This window comes from Pseudomicrostroma glucosiphilum (assembly GCF_003144135.1).
Source record: "Pseudomicrostroma glucosiphilum strain MCA 4718 unplaced genomic scaffold BCV69scaffold_23, whole genome shotgun sequence".
Lineage (NCBI taxonomy): Eukaryota > Fungi > Basidiomycota > Exobasidiomycetes > Microstromatales > Microstromataceae > Microstroma > Microstroma glucosiphilum.
The window spans coordinates 23,146-38,548 of NW_020289935.1; the positions used below are offsets into that span (position 1 = coordinate 23,146).

General features: G+C 56.2%; 6 protein-coding genes across 6 annotated transcripts; 4 read left to right on the plus strand and 2 right to left on the minus strand.

Moving 5' to 3' along the window:
* Nucleotides 1-316: 316 nt before the first annotated feature.
* On the plus strand, nt 317-1,056 carry BCV69DRAFT_301945 (hypothetical protein; the record flags this gene model as incomplete). Its single annotated transcript, XM_025494625.1, has 2 exons — nt 317-632; nt 707-1,056. The coding sequence occupies 2 exons, from the start codon at nt 317-319 to the stop codon at nt 1,054-1,056; spliced, it is 666 nt and encodes a 221-aa protein (XP_025344828.1).
* Nucleotides 1,057-2,796: 1,740 nt separating this feature from the next.
* BCV69DRAFT_285834 (hypothetical protein) lies at nt 2,797-6,017 on the plus strand. Its single transcript, XM_025493499.1, has 5 exons — nt 2,797-3,369; nt 3,476-3,646; nt 3,721-4,863; nt 5,013-5,129; nt 5,207-6,017. The coding sequence occupies exons 1-5, from the start codon at nt 2,821-2,823 to the stop codon at nt 5,870-5,872; spliced, it is 2,646 nt and encodes an 881-aa protein (XP_025344829.1). The 5' UTR covers nt 2,797-2,820; the 3' UTR covers nt 5,873-6,017.
* A 214-nt stretch (nt 6,018-6,231) lies between these two features.
* On the minus strand, nt 6,232-7,735 carry BCV69DRAFT_295781 (hypothetical protein; the record flags this gene model as incomplete). Its single annotated transcript, XM_025493925.1, has 3 exons — nt 6,232-7,248; nt 7,336-7,392; nt 7,622-7,735. 3 exons carry the CDS (start codon nt 7,733-7,735, stop codon nt 6,232-6,234), a joined length of 1,188 nt encoding a protein of 395 aa, XP_025344830.1.
* Nucleotides 7,736-8,290: 555 nt separating this feature from the next.
* Nucleotides 8,291-10,006, plus strand: BCV69DRAFT_279393 (hypothetical protein; the record flags this gene model as incomplete). The annotated part of the gene is made up of 5 exons (XM_025491240.1): nt 8,291-8,419; nt 8,533-8,716; nt 8,819-8,898; nt 9,012-9,692; nt 9,962-10,006. The coding sequence occupies 5 exons, from the start codon at nt 8,291-8,293 to the stop codon at nt 10,004-10,006; spliced, it is 1,119 nt and encodes a 372-aa protein (XP_025344831.1).
* A 2,028-nt stretch (nt 10,007-12,034) lies between these two features.
* BCV69DRAFT_131132 (hypothetical protein) lies at nt 12,035-13,478 on the minus strand. Its single transcript, XM_025489224.1, has one exon. The coding sequence runs from the start codon at nt 13,113-13,115 to the stop codon at nt 12,117-12,119; it is 999 nt and encodes a 332-aa protein (XP_025344832.1). The 5' UTR covers nt 13,116-13,478; the 3' UTR covers nt 12,035-12,116.
* A 990-nt stretch (nt 13,479-14,468) lies between these two features.
* BCV69DRAFT_301950 (hypothetical protein) lies at nt 14,469-15,056 on the plus strand (the record flags this gene model as incomplete). The annotated part of the gene is made up of 3 exons (XM_025494626.1): nt 14,469-14,512; nt 14,585-14,725; nt 14,807-15,056. 3 exons carry the CDS (start codon nt 14,469-14,471, stop codon nt 15,054-15,056), a joined length of 435 nt encoding a protein of 144 aa, XP_025344833.1.
* Nucleotides 15,057-15,403: the final 347 nt, after the last annotated feature.

Consider the following 15,403-nt stretch of genomic DNA (forward strand, 5'->3'; position numbering starts at 1 on the left):
ACTGCCTCATCCTACCTCACTGTCCAAAGGCCATTTGCGAATGATGTTCAGGAACCAGAGGAACTCCGTCGTGGTAGCAATTGCTCCAAGAAGAGGTACCTGAGCGAATCCGGCCGAAGAACTTCGACTGACCAAAACAAGCAAGGACTCGCTCGCTCCGGGATATGTCGCACCTGAGGGTGAGAAGCCACGCCGGCCTCGTTGATCGATCTTGTCCTTGGTTCATCCAAGTCTGTGACGATATCACCCCAGAGATCTACAGGTCCTTCCCCAAGTCCAGCGCCGCTTCTGCCGTCACCAACATCCTTTGCAAGGCATGAAGCGACATTTCAGCATCTTCTTCGGCAAGGAGGCCGGCTCCGCCTCAATCTCCCCGCCTCTAGACGAAGCATCTGATAGTGCTCCTCCAGACTTCAGACAGAGACATTCCTTCCACAGCTCTCCGCCACGCCTGCCCGCTTCAGACCAATTGAGTCCTCTCAAGGTGAGCCTTGAACGAGCAGACTTGCCTAGACGCACTGATGGCAGCGTCGCGCAGAACAGGCCCAAGAAGGAGGACAAGGGCATCTTAAAGATCCCCGCTAAGACGAAGCAGGATACCCTTATGCCCGGCATGAGGCAGACTGTACGAAGTGAGTACAGTGAGTCGCGTTGGCCAGCGTATGCTGTTGCTTGGCGCTGAGACAGACAATCCCCTTGCCTCCAGGCGCATCAGCCGGTCCAATGACCTTCATCAAACAGCAGAAGGCATCCGAGCCTTGCCGACCACGGCTGCCGAATCAAGAAGTCCAAGCCTTCAACGCGGAGCTCTTGAGAGCAGCCGCTGCCCGAAGTACCATCTGGCATTCACCTCGTAAAGTCAGGGAGGAGGCCAGAGCTAGAGCCCAGCAAAGCAGCAGCCAGGCACACAATGGCACTGTACGCACGGGACGAGGCCCCACTGCTGCTGGACCTGGATGCGGGATACATGCTTCTGGACGGCAATTCTCGGCTACGAGTCTGGCCGACCGTCTGGGTCTAGCTAGAGAGTCTGAGAAGAAGGATGGCGGTGCATAGAAAATACGGTATTGGCGATAGCTGGATACAGCTTCCGGTGAGGAATGAAGCAGACGTCGGGTGTCAGAGCTGTTGATTCGAGAGGGTCGTTATGATTGTGTCATCCGTCTATAGATATTCATACATCGTTTCATCTCGAGATAGACGCAGCTAACAGGCAGTCTAATTCTCGTTGTGAGTGTTTGGTAATGCCGGCCATCGGACTCGTATTGCTGGACATGCCCAGCTGTCACCAATGTCTCTGCGCTGATTGATGCAAACTTCTGACCATCGTGCCCTTTGAGCAATGGGATGTGCTCGGGTAGGCCCGAGAAGCTTCTCGAAATCCTCTTGCGAGACGTCATGACGTTTGCTCGTCTGAGAGCCCTGCACTAGAACCTAATCGATGCTGCTGATCAAACTGAGACCTACTTTCGAGAACGAGAGGCTTGCGAGATCATCAACTGTGACTCAGCGAGAGCGATTCGATTGCATGAAGGAAAGCAAGCGAGCCTTGACGCCAACATCCTGGCCTTACGACCATACAAGGCGGGGCAGGGGTGCATCTTGCGGAGCGCACCTTCGCTGCATCATCGTTTGCTCTACTCGAGAGGGCATGTGCCAGAATCAAGGTTGTCCTCTCTACGCTATGAGGGCACGAGAGCAGTCGAAGTACTGTTGTGGTGCCTCAGTCCCGCTTGCCGGCTCGCAGCCCTGCCAGTGTCCATTCGGTAGTCTCACTTGCCAGCTGAACCAGGTCCTGTTCGTTGCGTACTGCTAGACTTTCGATGACCGAAGGGTGCTTCTGTTCATTTGTGATCTTATGCATCTACTACAGCAGATCATTCGCAGACATCTGCTCGAGTCCCGTAGTTTGTTGGCTGCGCCTGTCAAGCAGCCCTGACTTGCGAGGTCCTTCAGCTGAGGTAGTGTGCGAGATCTTGGCGGTAGAAGTGCTGCTGAGCATCCATGGTCCCGACTTGCTAGCTTGAAACTTCCCACCTGTCCTCTAGAGACGAGGCAAAGCTCTGAGCTACCCGATCCTACCTGTTCGTGTGGCTGCGAAGGTCTCGTAGATAGGTGTAGTGCTGGTGCCAGCTCAAGGGCTAGTATCCTACTGTCTCCTCTTCGGTCTGGGACGAGCGTGGGCCAGGAACACAAAAACAGATTCAGTCTTAGCAGTCATGCTGGTTTCAGCCACTCTTGTTCTTTGCAGTGCGCTTGTGAAGCTCACCACGGCATGGCAGTACATAGACTACCGCATCCCCGCGGGATTGTTTCTCCCGAGCCTGGAGGTGGATGCGGGTCCCAATTCTGGTCGAGGTGACTGCCTATCGGTGACGAGGCCCCTTGAGAGCACGCTTTCGTCCTTGCAAGAGCTAACAATCACGTAGAGAGCAGCCCACTTGAGTATCTCAGGGGTCCTATCGAGGCCTTCGTCAGTCTGTGTTGCCTCAACGATCGTATCAAGAGTTGGGCAGACTGTGAAAGATGACCCTGTATCTTAGTCTCGGATAGCTCCGTGGCAGTGACGATGGCGGGGACGAGGTGGCAGTGCGAGCGTGTGAGGAGAGTCTGGTATATCTCACTCGATGGTGTGACAGCCGTGCCACTCACCATTCTCACACCAGTCGCGCCGCTAAGCCACGCAGCCCCACGTGGGCCAGTCCGCCAGGCACGGTCCTCCACGCGCGCCACGCAGGCTGAGCAGGGGCACCACGGCGGGGCGAGATTCTGATTGCTGCTCCTCCTACACCATCATCCCACCCCACCTCTCTCTGCACCATGGCCACCGCCGGCCCTGGGCAGGCAGGCGCGGCAGTCGGCAGCTTCGCCCCACCCTATACCTTGCTCTTTCCACCGGCGCCGCCCAATGCCTTCTCAGAGAAGCCCACCCTCATCGCCGCTACCTTGCAGGGGTGCTCGCCCCCCACAGAGAGCCAAAGCCACTCCGACAGCTCAGAGCCAATGAGGACCATCTCGGGGAGCCCGCCCACCTTCGCCGCCCTCACCTCTAGACGAGCACTGGCCCAGAGGATCCGCCAGATAGAGGCCGCGCTCCTCAAAGACGGCACAGGCCGATGCTTTCCCACCTTCTACACCATGAACACAAGCCCAGAGGTCGACCGGTCTGCACGAGAGATCCTGGCCTCCGAGCAAGTCACCAACATCTTCGGCTCCCTCAACGCCGCGGTCAAGGACAAAGGCCTCGAGAAGGATTTGGTCAGACACATCTGCGACTTGGGCGCGGCGGTGCGGAGCCAACTGCAGCCCTCACGGCCACAATCACACTACGGCACATTCGTCCGGATGGAGAATGTCAGGATGGACAATGTGAGTAGGAAGAGCATCATCATCATCATCATCATCATCAACATCGTGGATGCCGTAGCTGTACACCCACCCTCGCTGACCAGACACTACATCTCCTTGACAAAAGGACGCGGCGGATCCCGAGGTCAACAAGGTCGACATATTTGTACGCGGGTCAAACCCATCGGCGGATGCAAATGTAAACCACTGGTCCAACGTCGTTGCCTTCATCGAGGTCAAGAGGACCACCGGGGGAGACTTGACAGAGCAGACGGCTCTGCAGTGCTTGCGCTATGCAGTGAGTAAAAAAGCGTTACCATTCTGCAAGACTTGATTGTGACGTTCCTCCCGTGCCCTGGATTACTTTCTCAGCGCAAGATGTGCCATTATCGTCCCGTCACCTCTCACATACACTTTATGACGTGGTGCGGAAGCCTCGTACGGCTGTGGTACCTGGATGCAGTTATCTTTGGCTGCTCTGAAGCTCTTGACACTCATGAGCGCAGTGACAGGATAGAGATCGTGAAGATCCTGCGCTTGTTGTGTCTAGAGGACCATTGCGCGCTCCTGACTGGTTACTGGGATCTTGCGGCTCAAAGCCAACTCAAAATCGAGGCCAACGAAGCGGCTGACATCAAGGCCCACACGATCCATGTCCCAGTGCAATCCCTCTATATCCGTCCTGGACCCTTCAGGACCCGTACTGCCATCTTCGCTAGTGCAGTCGACGGCGTGATGAGGGAAAGGGTGATCATCGTCAAAGCATCATGGGTAGCTTTCCATCTGGTGGCACATGAATTGATGATTCTCGTTGCCATTCAGAAGGATCCGGTTATGCGGCAGGGCTTACCACTCGCCCCGGTACCGGTTGGCTTGGCAGAGATACCAGCTGACTTCCAGCGAATGACCTCAGACAGGTTGACGCCAGGTTCTGCTTCCGCATTCCCTGCTCGAGCTATGTGTGCCCTGGTGACTCGTCAGCATCTTGGAGATCCAATAGGGAAATACACTTCCTCGCGTCGACTCGCAAATCTTCACAAGCAATTTGCGGAGCAGCTGCTCGTATTAGCAAGAGGAGAGATTCATTACCGCGATATCAATGATGGCAACATGCGCGTTCTTCGTGGTGATGAGGACACCCTCCTCATAATAGACCTTGGAAATGCGAGAATGGGCTTGTGTCCACGAGGACAACCGAGATTGCCGGAGGCTGAAGCGACAATCAAGGCAGCTGCGGACGATACGCGGTCAGGCACCCCAGAATTCTTGCCTGTGTGCATCACGAAGGTCGCAGCCGCGGTTCAGTCCTGGAATGAGGCAATGAAAAGTCTGTCGGAAAGGATCCTATTTCTGCGAAAGGACGCAGGCAGAGATGCCGGAAGCTTTGCCGAGAAGTCGCGACGAGCTATCATAAAGAGCCTGCCCACACTTCACAAGACATTACGTGAGGCAGCTGTGCACAGTCATCGTTTCATCGATGACCTGGAGAGTGCAACGTACCTTCATCTGTGGCAGGTGAGTAAGCTATGGTCAGGTCTGCGATGCATGCCCCAGTGTGGTGTGACCGTTGGCACAACAAGTATGCCTCTTTCTGGGCTGCTCGAGGATTGACTTCATTCCTTGTTCTTTTACTTTCCCTGCTCGCTTCTTTGCCGTTGTTGCAGACGGCACGCAGGTCTGACGAGAGCCACGCGAGAATCTGGACTGAAAGCATGTCGGAGAAACTGCTGAAGCAGAATGTGAAGCTGTCCCTTTGGGAGAACTGGGAGTCTATGGACACTGTGAGTTGTCCGACAATTGCTTTGGCGAATCCAGGCTGACTGACAGTACTAGGACTCGTGACCTATGTCCCCATCAGACTATGAACGATCTCTGTAAGGATACCGGCCGGAAGTGGAGAAAAACGATGCTGGCCTTGCAAAAGACTATCCGCGGCGCCCAAAAGCAGGTTCGTAAAGAAATTGGACTTCATTTCACACGCGAAGTAACTCTCGAGACCCTGAAGACTAGGGTGCAGGCCCTGGAAGCGAGTTCATTCAGCTGTGAAGTACAGGACATCGTTAACCGCCTGTTGCAGACCGAGAACGGCTTAGTGCCCAATAAGGTACTTCCCACCGAGGTCAAGTGCTTCGAGACGTGCATTCAGCTGTTAAAAGATGCAGCCGAGCAGACGGAGGATGGAGACGCGCAGATGGAGAGTGAAGACGAGCAGATGGAGGACGAAGTCGAGGTGATCGAGGACGAAGGCGAGGAGACCGAGGACGAAGTCGAGGAGATCGGAGACGAAGACGAGCAGATGGAGGACGAGGACGAGCAGATGGAGGATGAACTCGAGCAGATGAAGGAGGTTGGAGCCGAGCAGAAGATGCGCGCACCGATGAGGGGAAGCCAGCAGACGAGACGATGGCGGAAGAGACGTTACGGAAGAGACGTTGACGAAGGGAGTAGACTAGACGATGACGTGAGCGGTCCACCAGAAGCTGGCCTCACCATAGGACCCCAGAAGCTCTCCCCCGACAAATAAGAGGAGGTGGAGGCGTGGCGAGGGCGCTTCACGACCGAGGGCATGGAATCTTACTTGATACCCATACGATGTACACACATCTCCTGCATCCCTCCTAGGAGATCTAGGAGGCAATATACCTTTACATTCATCTTGTCACTCATCACCCAGCACTGTGCTCCCAAAGTCCGATGGTGCCCAGCTTTCCGGAATGGTACAGTACCGGAGCGTGACTGATGGCATGCAAGAACTCACGGCTCGGAACGGCGGTGGCGTCGACGTGGGTCGCTGTAATTCAGAGCAGCCCGGTCCCCGACGCCTCACATTACCCCGTCAGATCGCACTAGTACGGACTACAATTTCATTGAGGCTACAGTACTCTAGGGCACCGGCCCAACCTGCGCCCCTGAGGCTCTCATATGCATCACGCATGCATGCTTATACAACTGCGCCGTCCTCGTCACACTCATCTCCTCCTCTACTCCCTTATCGCCAGCCACAGCTGCGTTTCTATCGTTCCCGTCCTCATCGTCGTCGAGAGTCTGCTCACTCAGATCCAGGCCCAGCGATGGCTGGCTGCTGTTTCGGAATGCTTCCATCCCTCGTAGCGCTTCGATAGAGGGATCACCCGCCGAATTGAACTCGGAGGTCGCCCCAGTTCCGCCATGCTCCCAGGCTTCGAAGGGGTCGTACGCCTGGAGGTGATGACCGCGGCTGCTCTCCTGATCCTCTCTGTCTCTTGAGCTTCCGGCGCGAGAATCTTCGGATACCTCGCTGTCTGCTCCTCTGACCTCCGTACGCTGCCTCTTGGCCTTGGCCGCCCGCAAGCTTGCTTTCCTTGCAGCAGCAGCAGCTGCAACCTCCTCACTTCCCAGTGGCCGCTCACCACAATCTCCCACCTCGAGGCGCAGTACGCTCGCCGCCACGTATTGAAGTTGCGAGATGTTGATCACCATCAGCGCTTCTACCCTGCCCACAGTCACCATTGCGGGCCACGGCGTCTTGAAAAAGCCGCCATCAGTCTCAAGCTCGTGCGCGAGACGCTGTAAAGTCGTGTCAAGCCTGCACAGGGCAGCCAAAAAGGCGGGCTCCACGCTGAAAGGTTGCCGCCAGGTGTCACTGATGTCAAAAGAGGTGGCATCCATTGTTCCGCATTCTGGCCACTGTAACTTGCTGAGCTGGAGCGGAGGAAAGATTTGCGCCAGCTTGTCCTGCAACGTCTGCAGGCTGAGCACTATGACCGTGGCAGTCAGGTCACGCCGCTTCGACAGCGCTTCCACATACTTCATCATCAGCTCTTTCGACTCCCGCAGGGCATCGTCGTAGTGCTCCAAACCATAGTTGAGATAGGGATTGAAGTCCTGCTTGCTTTTGGACGCAAGTTTGGGGCCGCGTACCTGATGGAGTGGAGTTGCTCATGCAGGATCAGTAGATGCCTCGCAGTAGACAAGTCTCCTGCTCCTCGTCGCGCGTTCTGCACTCACCTTCTCGAATTCAGGCAAACGCTCGTACGCTTCCCTGCACTTGGCCACGGGTGCCGCCTGGGCAAAAGACGTGTCGTGGGCCCGGAAGCGTGTGCGCACTGGTGACATCGCTGTGACCCTCCCTTCCGTTCGACCATCAGAGTCTGACCTCCAGGAGGAAGTCGTCCAGGAGGACGGCGACACTGACCGCTCGTACCTCTGACTGGCGGCTACTGGCGGCGTCGAGGCCATTGGCTGACTCAGGCGAGGCGTCCAGGCACTAGCGTCCGTGGCCTTGGAAGCGCACCTCACCTTCCTGCCTTCCGCTGTAGCGCAATCTGCCCTCAAGTAACGTCCGTTCTGCGGCTTGGGCCCGCTCGGGACTGAAGGCCAGTAGTACGACCATACGTCTTTGAGGCATCTTTTGTCCTGATGCAGCAGGCTTCCGGCGGCGCTGAGGTCTGGGTCGGAATCGAGGGGACCAGAGCGCGTAAAGTGATGCATGCGAAGCCACGGGCGGTAGCGAAGGACATTGTCAGCGGTTTTGATGTAAGGCCATTCATTCAACGCTTCCATGACCGGTGTCGGCAGTAGAGCAGATGCAAAGGTCCTGTAAAGAGAGCGTGACAATTGCAAAGCAGGGAAAAAGACGTGGGTGGTGAGTGACGATGAAAGAATACTTTCAGGCGATACTGTAGTTGCCTAGAGGAGGGCCAGGAACTGCGTCGAAGTCCGACAGGGCTTGCAAAGGGGCATGCAGGGAGGTTGATTTGTTTCCGCATCACTTCCACGACTTTGCTTCTGGGCACACGCTCCCCTGCACCATCGCTCGTCTCGGGCTGTGCCAGGGAGCTGAGCTGTGGTGCGTTGAGGAGGAAGTTAGACGTCGAGCACGGTCAATGTTCTTCTCTTGTCAGTACATCGCACCTAAGCGCGCAGATACAAGTACCTCAGCAGGGTCAGCCATCTGAGCAAGATGGAGCGCCTGGCTGAGCTGTGTACCATTGAGCACGCTCATCGCGTCTACTTCAGAGGCTACCTGCGCGCCGGGTCCCACATTTTGCCGGCTGCCAGTGCCGCTCAAGCGGCATTGCGCAAGACCGAGGTGAGTTGAGGCACTGCTTGTAGCCTGGGAAGCCTTCAAGCACAGAGCTACCTCTACCGGAGTAACGACCATGCTGACCATTCAGGTTCCTCACTGTATCACGGACGTCTCAGGCGACTGAGCTGAGGGAGCTTGATTGGCAGTTTTCATGGCAGCGTCCCAAACCAGCATCGTCAGCACCCTGCCAACTACCAGCACTGACAAGCGATGAGATCGTAAGACCTTTTGACATCACAGCTGAGTGGAACGAAACTGGCGACATGTCGAGGTCTCTGCCGATCGCAACTGCGTCTGCGGGTGGGTCTGCACTGGGCCCCTCGGAGCATCAAGCCATGCTGGAAGATTGCGAAGACCGAGGGAGGTTGCGGCTAACCGAAATGACTTGCATCAAATTTGTAGGCCACGAGGCTTACCAGGAACAGGGCGAGCATCTGAACCACGGTGTCCATTACCAAGGCCTGGCTTTAGAAGCGAATATAGTAAGTGCGGCGGGCCAGCGTCCAGTACTGGATGTGCAGGAAAGAGAAAGGAAGATGCTATCAGCCCTCAACCACTTACGGTCATCTTTTCTCAATCTTTGTTTCTACAGCAGATGGCCTTGGCGCTCGACAAGGATGTCTTGGAATGCATGAACAGCTGCATGCGCAAGCTCGTTGAGGATCCCCATGGCTCCTCGATCCATGGGGAGGATGTCGACCTCGTGTGGCTGCAGAAGGTGATCGCACAATTAGACGCAATGTTCTCCTTATGGCATCGGAACGCATGTGAGACACTCAGGGCTCTTGAGAAGCAGTTGAGTGCGAGACAGAACAGGCTGCCGGACCTGCTCGACTACGCCAGCCCCCTGCCCTCTAGGACCCACAACAAAGTCAAGGCGGCGCACCTCGTTAAGCACATCCTCTCACGGCCCATCGGTTCGGCTCCTAGCGGGGCGCCTGATTGTGAGGACATCGTCGGCGACTCTTCCTCTAGCTTCGTGCGGCCGATGGACATATACCTGGAGCACAAGATCAAGCGGCGACAGCAGGAAAGCATAGAGTGGCGGGAGCTTCAAGAAGACTGGTGCGCTCTCTTCTGTCAGATCGCAGAGAGACTGCAGAAGATTTCTTCCAGACAGTCTTTGGACGCAGCTGCTGGGAACGCAGAACGTGAGTGCCCTCCAATGGTACCGGGTTTTCCCGATGATATCACGGAGGTGTACAGCGAGAGGGCCGTGTACTCCGACATCTATCTGCTGGAGCTCCTACGCGAGGCATGTGGCCAGTTGATTGAGGTTAGTCACGCCTGACGGACGTGACCCAATACTGTAGGACGGGGCTCATTGAGTTCTGGGAAGTTGAGGCAGTCGAGGTGACAGTGAAAGGGCCGCTTTCAACCATGGCATGCTCGGGACTCAGCTAGAGCCACGTCAGTCTCGTTACTGTAATCCATGCAGGCTTCTCCGCTTTCAACACCGAGCTCCCCAGACAGCAGTCGGAGTCTCGGCTTGTTCTGTATCGTATTGACAGCTCTGTACTGTAAGAATCTTACAGCCGTGACCAGGATGAGCACAATGTCCAGAGCGCCTGCAAGGCGCATGAAGACTAGCGACGAGTGCACTTGATGCCAGAGAGTGGACGCTGCACTTCCACTTGGCTCCATTCCCACGGGGTGTTCCGAACCCGTTACTCTGCCACTAGACATGTACTGTATAAGACTATCTGTCTTCAGACGACAAATTTTCCATGTTCGAAACTTCTTACAGATAGTATTCTATTGCTACTTGAGATCCTCGCCAAACAGAGATACAGAGACTGATTCGTGACTTGGAGGGACTCAACGTGAGCTCTCAGGCGCACAAACGCCACAAACAAGGCTGTATTGACCCCTTTCCAACCCTCTACCCCTTTGGCTGCATTCTCCGCTGCCAGCCTATCCTCGGTCTTTGGCTGCTCTCGTTTCCAAAGCCTTCAAGGCTACTCTCGGTTCTCCCGCAATCCCAATCCCGCCCGTCTGGCCAAGTTTGGGAACCCCTCCAGCAGCAGCTGCAGAGTGTGTACGTTGGGCTTCCAGATGCGCAAGCATTGCGAGTCCCAGCGCGGGTCCTCTCCTCGAGGTGCTGAGGCAGCCGGAGAGGTCAGAGTGTGACAGCGTGCTAAGAGCTCTTCTAGGTGGCAGTGCTTGAGCGTGTGCAAGTGAGCACTCGTTTTCACCGCGGATGCTAGCTCTAGGGTCGGCGTTGCTGTAGATGATGGCTGTGGAGAGGCCTCTTCTCTGGGACTTTGAGATGCGAGGGCAGGGTGGCCGATGTGTGTGGCGGCAAATGACAAGACTGACATGTTCTCCTCTGGCCTCATCGGTGCACCTGATATTGTAGCAGCTAGTGATGCCGGAGTCGAGGTCTGTACGTCCGGGCAGTGCGTCCTAGCCTCTATTCCCCGCTTTTCGACGCCAAGGACGGGTAGGGGAACAAGCAAGTGGTGCATGGCGCGGCATGCGTGCAGAGACGGATAGTCAAGCAAGATCTCGCTGTAGAAGCAGAGAGCGCTGCCTTGCTCGGAACCACACTTGTCCAGCAACGCTTGGGGAGTCTTTGCCTCCGAATCCCGAGACAAAGGCCACATCAGGAGGATCCCATTTGGGTATTTCACAGCTTCTTCGCTATCGCTAGTGCTGGCGGTATCATCCGACATGCACACATGGACGATGAGCCCCGACGGAGATGGACAAGCTGTAGCCCTGCCAATTTCAGCCGGCTTCGACGATGCCATCCGCACATGATAGTGAGATATCAAGCCGTCGATCACATGTACCAGGCCAAATAGATCCAGCACCCCGGTGGTACTGTCTCGTCCGTTCTTGGACGTGATCCGAGGCAGCTTGCTTGCCCATTCGTGCATCCAGTCGCTGACGTCCGGAAGATATGGCTCTAGTTTCTCACAGAGCGTCTTTTTAGGCTCCGAGGAAAGCCATAAGACAAAGGTACGAGGATCAGGTGTGCAAGCCTTGGAGACGAGCGCACTGACGTAAGTGGACTGTGAAGGCGAAGTGCAGATCGTTTCGGTGGGCAATGCGAGGGCCAACGGCTCTCCTTGGGAGGTCTCGTTGGACTGTACCGTCTCAAAAGAAGACTCCCCGAGGTGATGTGGCCGGGCTTGTCCGCTCGCGCTTCTGCAAGTAGCGACGGTGCGTCTGTCGACTCCTGCCTGCTGTTGCGTGGATGTGACAGGAGGGACCTTCGTCGTACTCTCATCCACGGCCCCCTGATCGCTCTCCTTCCTGCTCAAATGCGGGGTCCAGCTCTTTGCGAATTCGTTGAGCCAGGCAATCAGCTGCTTCTTCGTAGACGGAACCCTGCCAATACTGCTCTGTTGCTTGAGGTAAGTGTCAAATGCAGAAACCCTCTCCGTGTAGAGCGGATCTCGCGGGCAGATCGGGCTGTGCTCTGTGACAGAAATGGTGAGCAACCAGCAGTAGTTGACGTCGTATTCATCATGTTGAGAATCACTGGCACAGTCGCCAGAGGGAAAGAGAGCGCCGCTCGGTGGCTTTGAGAGGATTGGTAGTGACGCAGAAGCTGATGATGCCTTCGCAGAGGCTCGGGAGGTCCAGTCGTGTGCTGCGTGAGCTAAAATGCGTGTAACCTTCAACGTCCAATGACACTTCGTGAGCCTATACCGTGTGCATCGCAGCTGGAGATGTGAACACAGGGTCAGGGTCAAGGTGAAAGTCGAGATAGAGGAGGAAGCGAAGGCAGCTCTGCGTGAGGACGGACTGCACAGCACTGCGGAGGTCTCAGACCAGACGAATTGGTCATTGTCATCGTACTCACCTCCAGATCTCCTGGTCGACCACCGTTCTTTCCTCGTGTCAGCCAGACCCCTGCTGATGTCCTCTTTGTGTCAGCGCCGGGGGTGGTACTGCCCTCGGATGCTTCCTCGTCTGACTGTCCTGCTTCTACGGCTGGTGCTTTTGCTGCTCCCGTTCCTGAAGGGCTCAGTGACAGCCGCTCAGCTAGCTCCGGATCCTCTCCGCCAATGTATATCCTGGCCCAGCGGTTAGCCTGCCGCTTGGTGGGAAACATGAGGGGCAGTATGCTTCTCCCGTCTTGTCCTTCGTACGATGGGGGAATGGGAGACGCGCATGGCAGCCCTCGCCAGCGCTTTTGTGACTCGAAGCTCGTAGAGGAGGGAAGAGGCAGTGTTGAGCTCATGGGAGTAAGGGGCAGACGCAAGGCTGGGCCCGCTTGCGGCGGGAGATCTGCAAGTGGGCCAGGGAGGCCAGATGACGGTAAATGCTCCACTGGAGAAGGTAGCAGCAAGCCAGGGTGCGAACGTTCCTGCAGCTGTTCACCGCCGGATAGGGTTGACGACGAGGGTGGAGCTGCCGAGGAAGACACGGTGGGACTGGTAGCTGTCAGAGCATCACCCGTGAATGGACGGGCTGCACCGCTTGCGGATCCCGAAGGCCTATAAAGTACAGTAGCAGACCTCGGAAGGGTCTGTGGCATAAGTCCATGTCGTGGTCGTAGCAGTGGATTTGTGACACGCACCCGTTTGTTCGAGATTGGCTGCGATGTTGAGTCTACTTCGGCCTCTCGCTCGGGCTTAGCTGCCAATGGTGGGGTACTACCCTCCCTCTTGGCGGGGACAGAGGCGGCGGGAGACTCCAGCTGGGAGGTGAGACCAGGAGGGCGCACCGGCTGCGTACTGCCCATCCCTCGTGTGTCAATGTGGGACCGCGAGAGAGGCGAGTAAGTGAGATGTGGGCCAATAATGAATGGATGGATGGGACCGAAGTGCGAGAAGAGCACTCTGTACCACCCGCAAGACTTCTGTATTGGTGGACGCGGGGCAAGGCGAGTGGATTTGGCCAGAGCAAGGGGCACCGGTGCCACTTTACTTGCATCGCAGTCGAAGTCCAATTCTCACATCTGCTGTGGATAGCTTGCGTCAGGCGTTGCATATGAGTCGATGCGAGGCCATGTTCGCTGTGAGTCAAGTCTCTTCGGGTCCAAAGTCCGCCCTTTGTCACAGCAGGTCAATTCTCGGCGGAACCCGGAGCGAGACGGGGCCACGTTGCTCTCATCTCGCCACTTAGGTACCAGTCCTCGGTAGGCGCACAAATTAGCCCACCAGGCACGCCTTCGAGCACCCGCAACTCCGAAGGCGCATACGCGACCCACGCGGGGCGGGCACTAGAGGGGGAGATGCTGCCTAGGTTGTTTCACAGGGTGCAGCTTAGGCTACCCATCGGGCCGTGGGCGACTTGGACTGCTAGTGGTTCTCTGGGTGCGGATGCGACAATGAGCCTACACACAGCCTGACGAGGAAGGTCAAGGCCGAAGAAGCGATTACCATCCATCACGGCGTCGGTTCGGTCAGGAGTGGAAGCAAATGGGCGGACAAGGGAGCTAAGGGGGAAAAAGGGGGAACCATTGCGGCTGCAAATGAGTGCTGAGCGGGTTACAGGGGCAGAGGGCGTCAAAGCCAGGGGGCATTGCTTTGGATCCCCGAAGAGACCTTTCAGCTGCTCACCCTCCCTACATAAGAAACCTCACCATTTCCTTTTCTCCTCTTACCTCGGCCATCCACACACTCACGACTGCCATCTCAACAGCAACCACACCAATGGCCTAGCCACCCCTTCCTGCCAGCCCGAGTCCTCTAGACGGCAAGCAAATGAGCTACTCGGCGAGCCTGAGAGTCGGTCTGCATCTCTTCTGCCCCTAAGTGTAAGGTAGACGGCGATTCGGCTGGAGGCCGGAGAAAGACTGGTAATGACCATCGTCGGTGGGTACCTTCGAAGCTACCCACCGAGTGCCAGCATCAGAGTACCCTCCTTGAGCTACGTAGCTCAAAGGCTGGCGAATAGACTGGGGCGAAGCACGTCGGAGTATATCTTCAAAGCTACCTGCCGACTGTGAGAATCAGAGTACCCTCCTCCATCCATTCTGCAAGACATCAACCACGATGGGGTGGGGAAAGCTGATCACACTCCTCTCGCCTAGTAAGTGTGTATGTGGCGCCCAGCAAAGAAGCTCATCATCGTCTCCCATAGAACAGGGCCCATGGCTCTCAACGACAAGACGATCTTGCATTATCACTTTGTCAGGTGCGTAGTACCATTCATGCCCAAGCCCACGACCCAACCGCTGATTCGAACACTCTCCCTATCTGTTCACAGCTCCAAGCCGCCACTACATACGATCTCTGCCATCATGCGACTGATCCTTGCAGCCACACTCATCGGAAACGCTTCTACACTTGTGTACAACGATCAAGTCAAGGTCAGACCGTGTCTCACCTTCTCTCGAATCAAACACACGTAAGTTGGACGAGGAGGAAGTTCCCTAGAGACCAATGTCTCTGACTTCGGCTCCATGCCTTCACACCCTGGTACCTGCAGAGCGCGCTGGCAGCCATCGCTCCTCTTTCCCTGTCCATTGGCTACTTCCATGGGAGCCATCCAGACTCGACTACCATCTCTCTGTCTCATCACGACCTTATGTCGACATCTCACTGGGCTACATCCCCCTACTCCCTGTGCTGGCTCCGTTCCAATACACACTGCTCTGTACTTTACCCATCCGTCTCGTCTGCCTCGCTACGAGCAGCAATTCAGACATATCATCGTCATCGCCTTCAGAGTGTTTTAGAGTAGTCTAGAGGAGTGCGTTCGCCCCGTTCTGCCTGTGAGCCAGTATACTGTACCACACCCTTCCGCTCAACGCCAGCATAGTATAATCCAGGTCACCCGCTCCGGACTACAGTCCTCGTCGGATTCCGGGCGAAAGGCATACAGACTTTAGTCTCCCCTGCTCTACGACCGTCCAGGGGGTTCCCTCAGGTCACGCAATAGCTCGCAACTCACTTTGTTGCCGTGGAATTTTGCGTGCCCTCAGCCCAGTTGTGCCCTGCATCTCGAAGCATGTGGAGGGGGGGCAAGTCATCTGTGTCTGTGCCCTGTTGCTGTTGCTCCGATAAACGTCGTTGCCGGCTGACT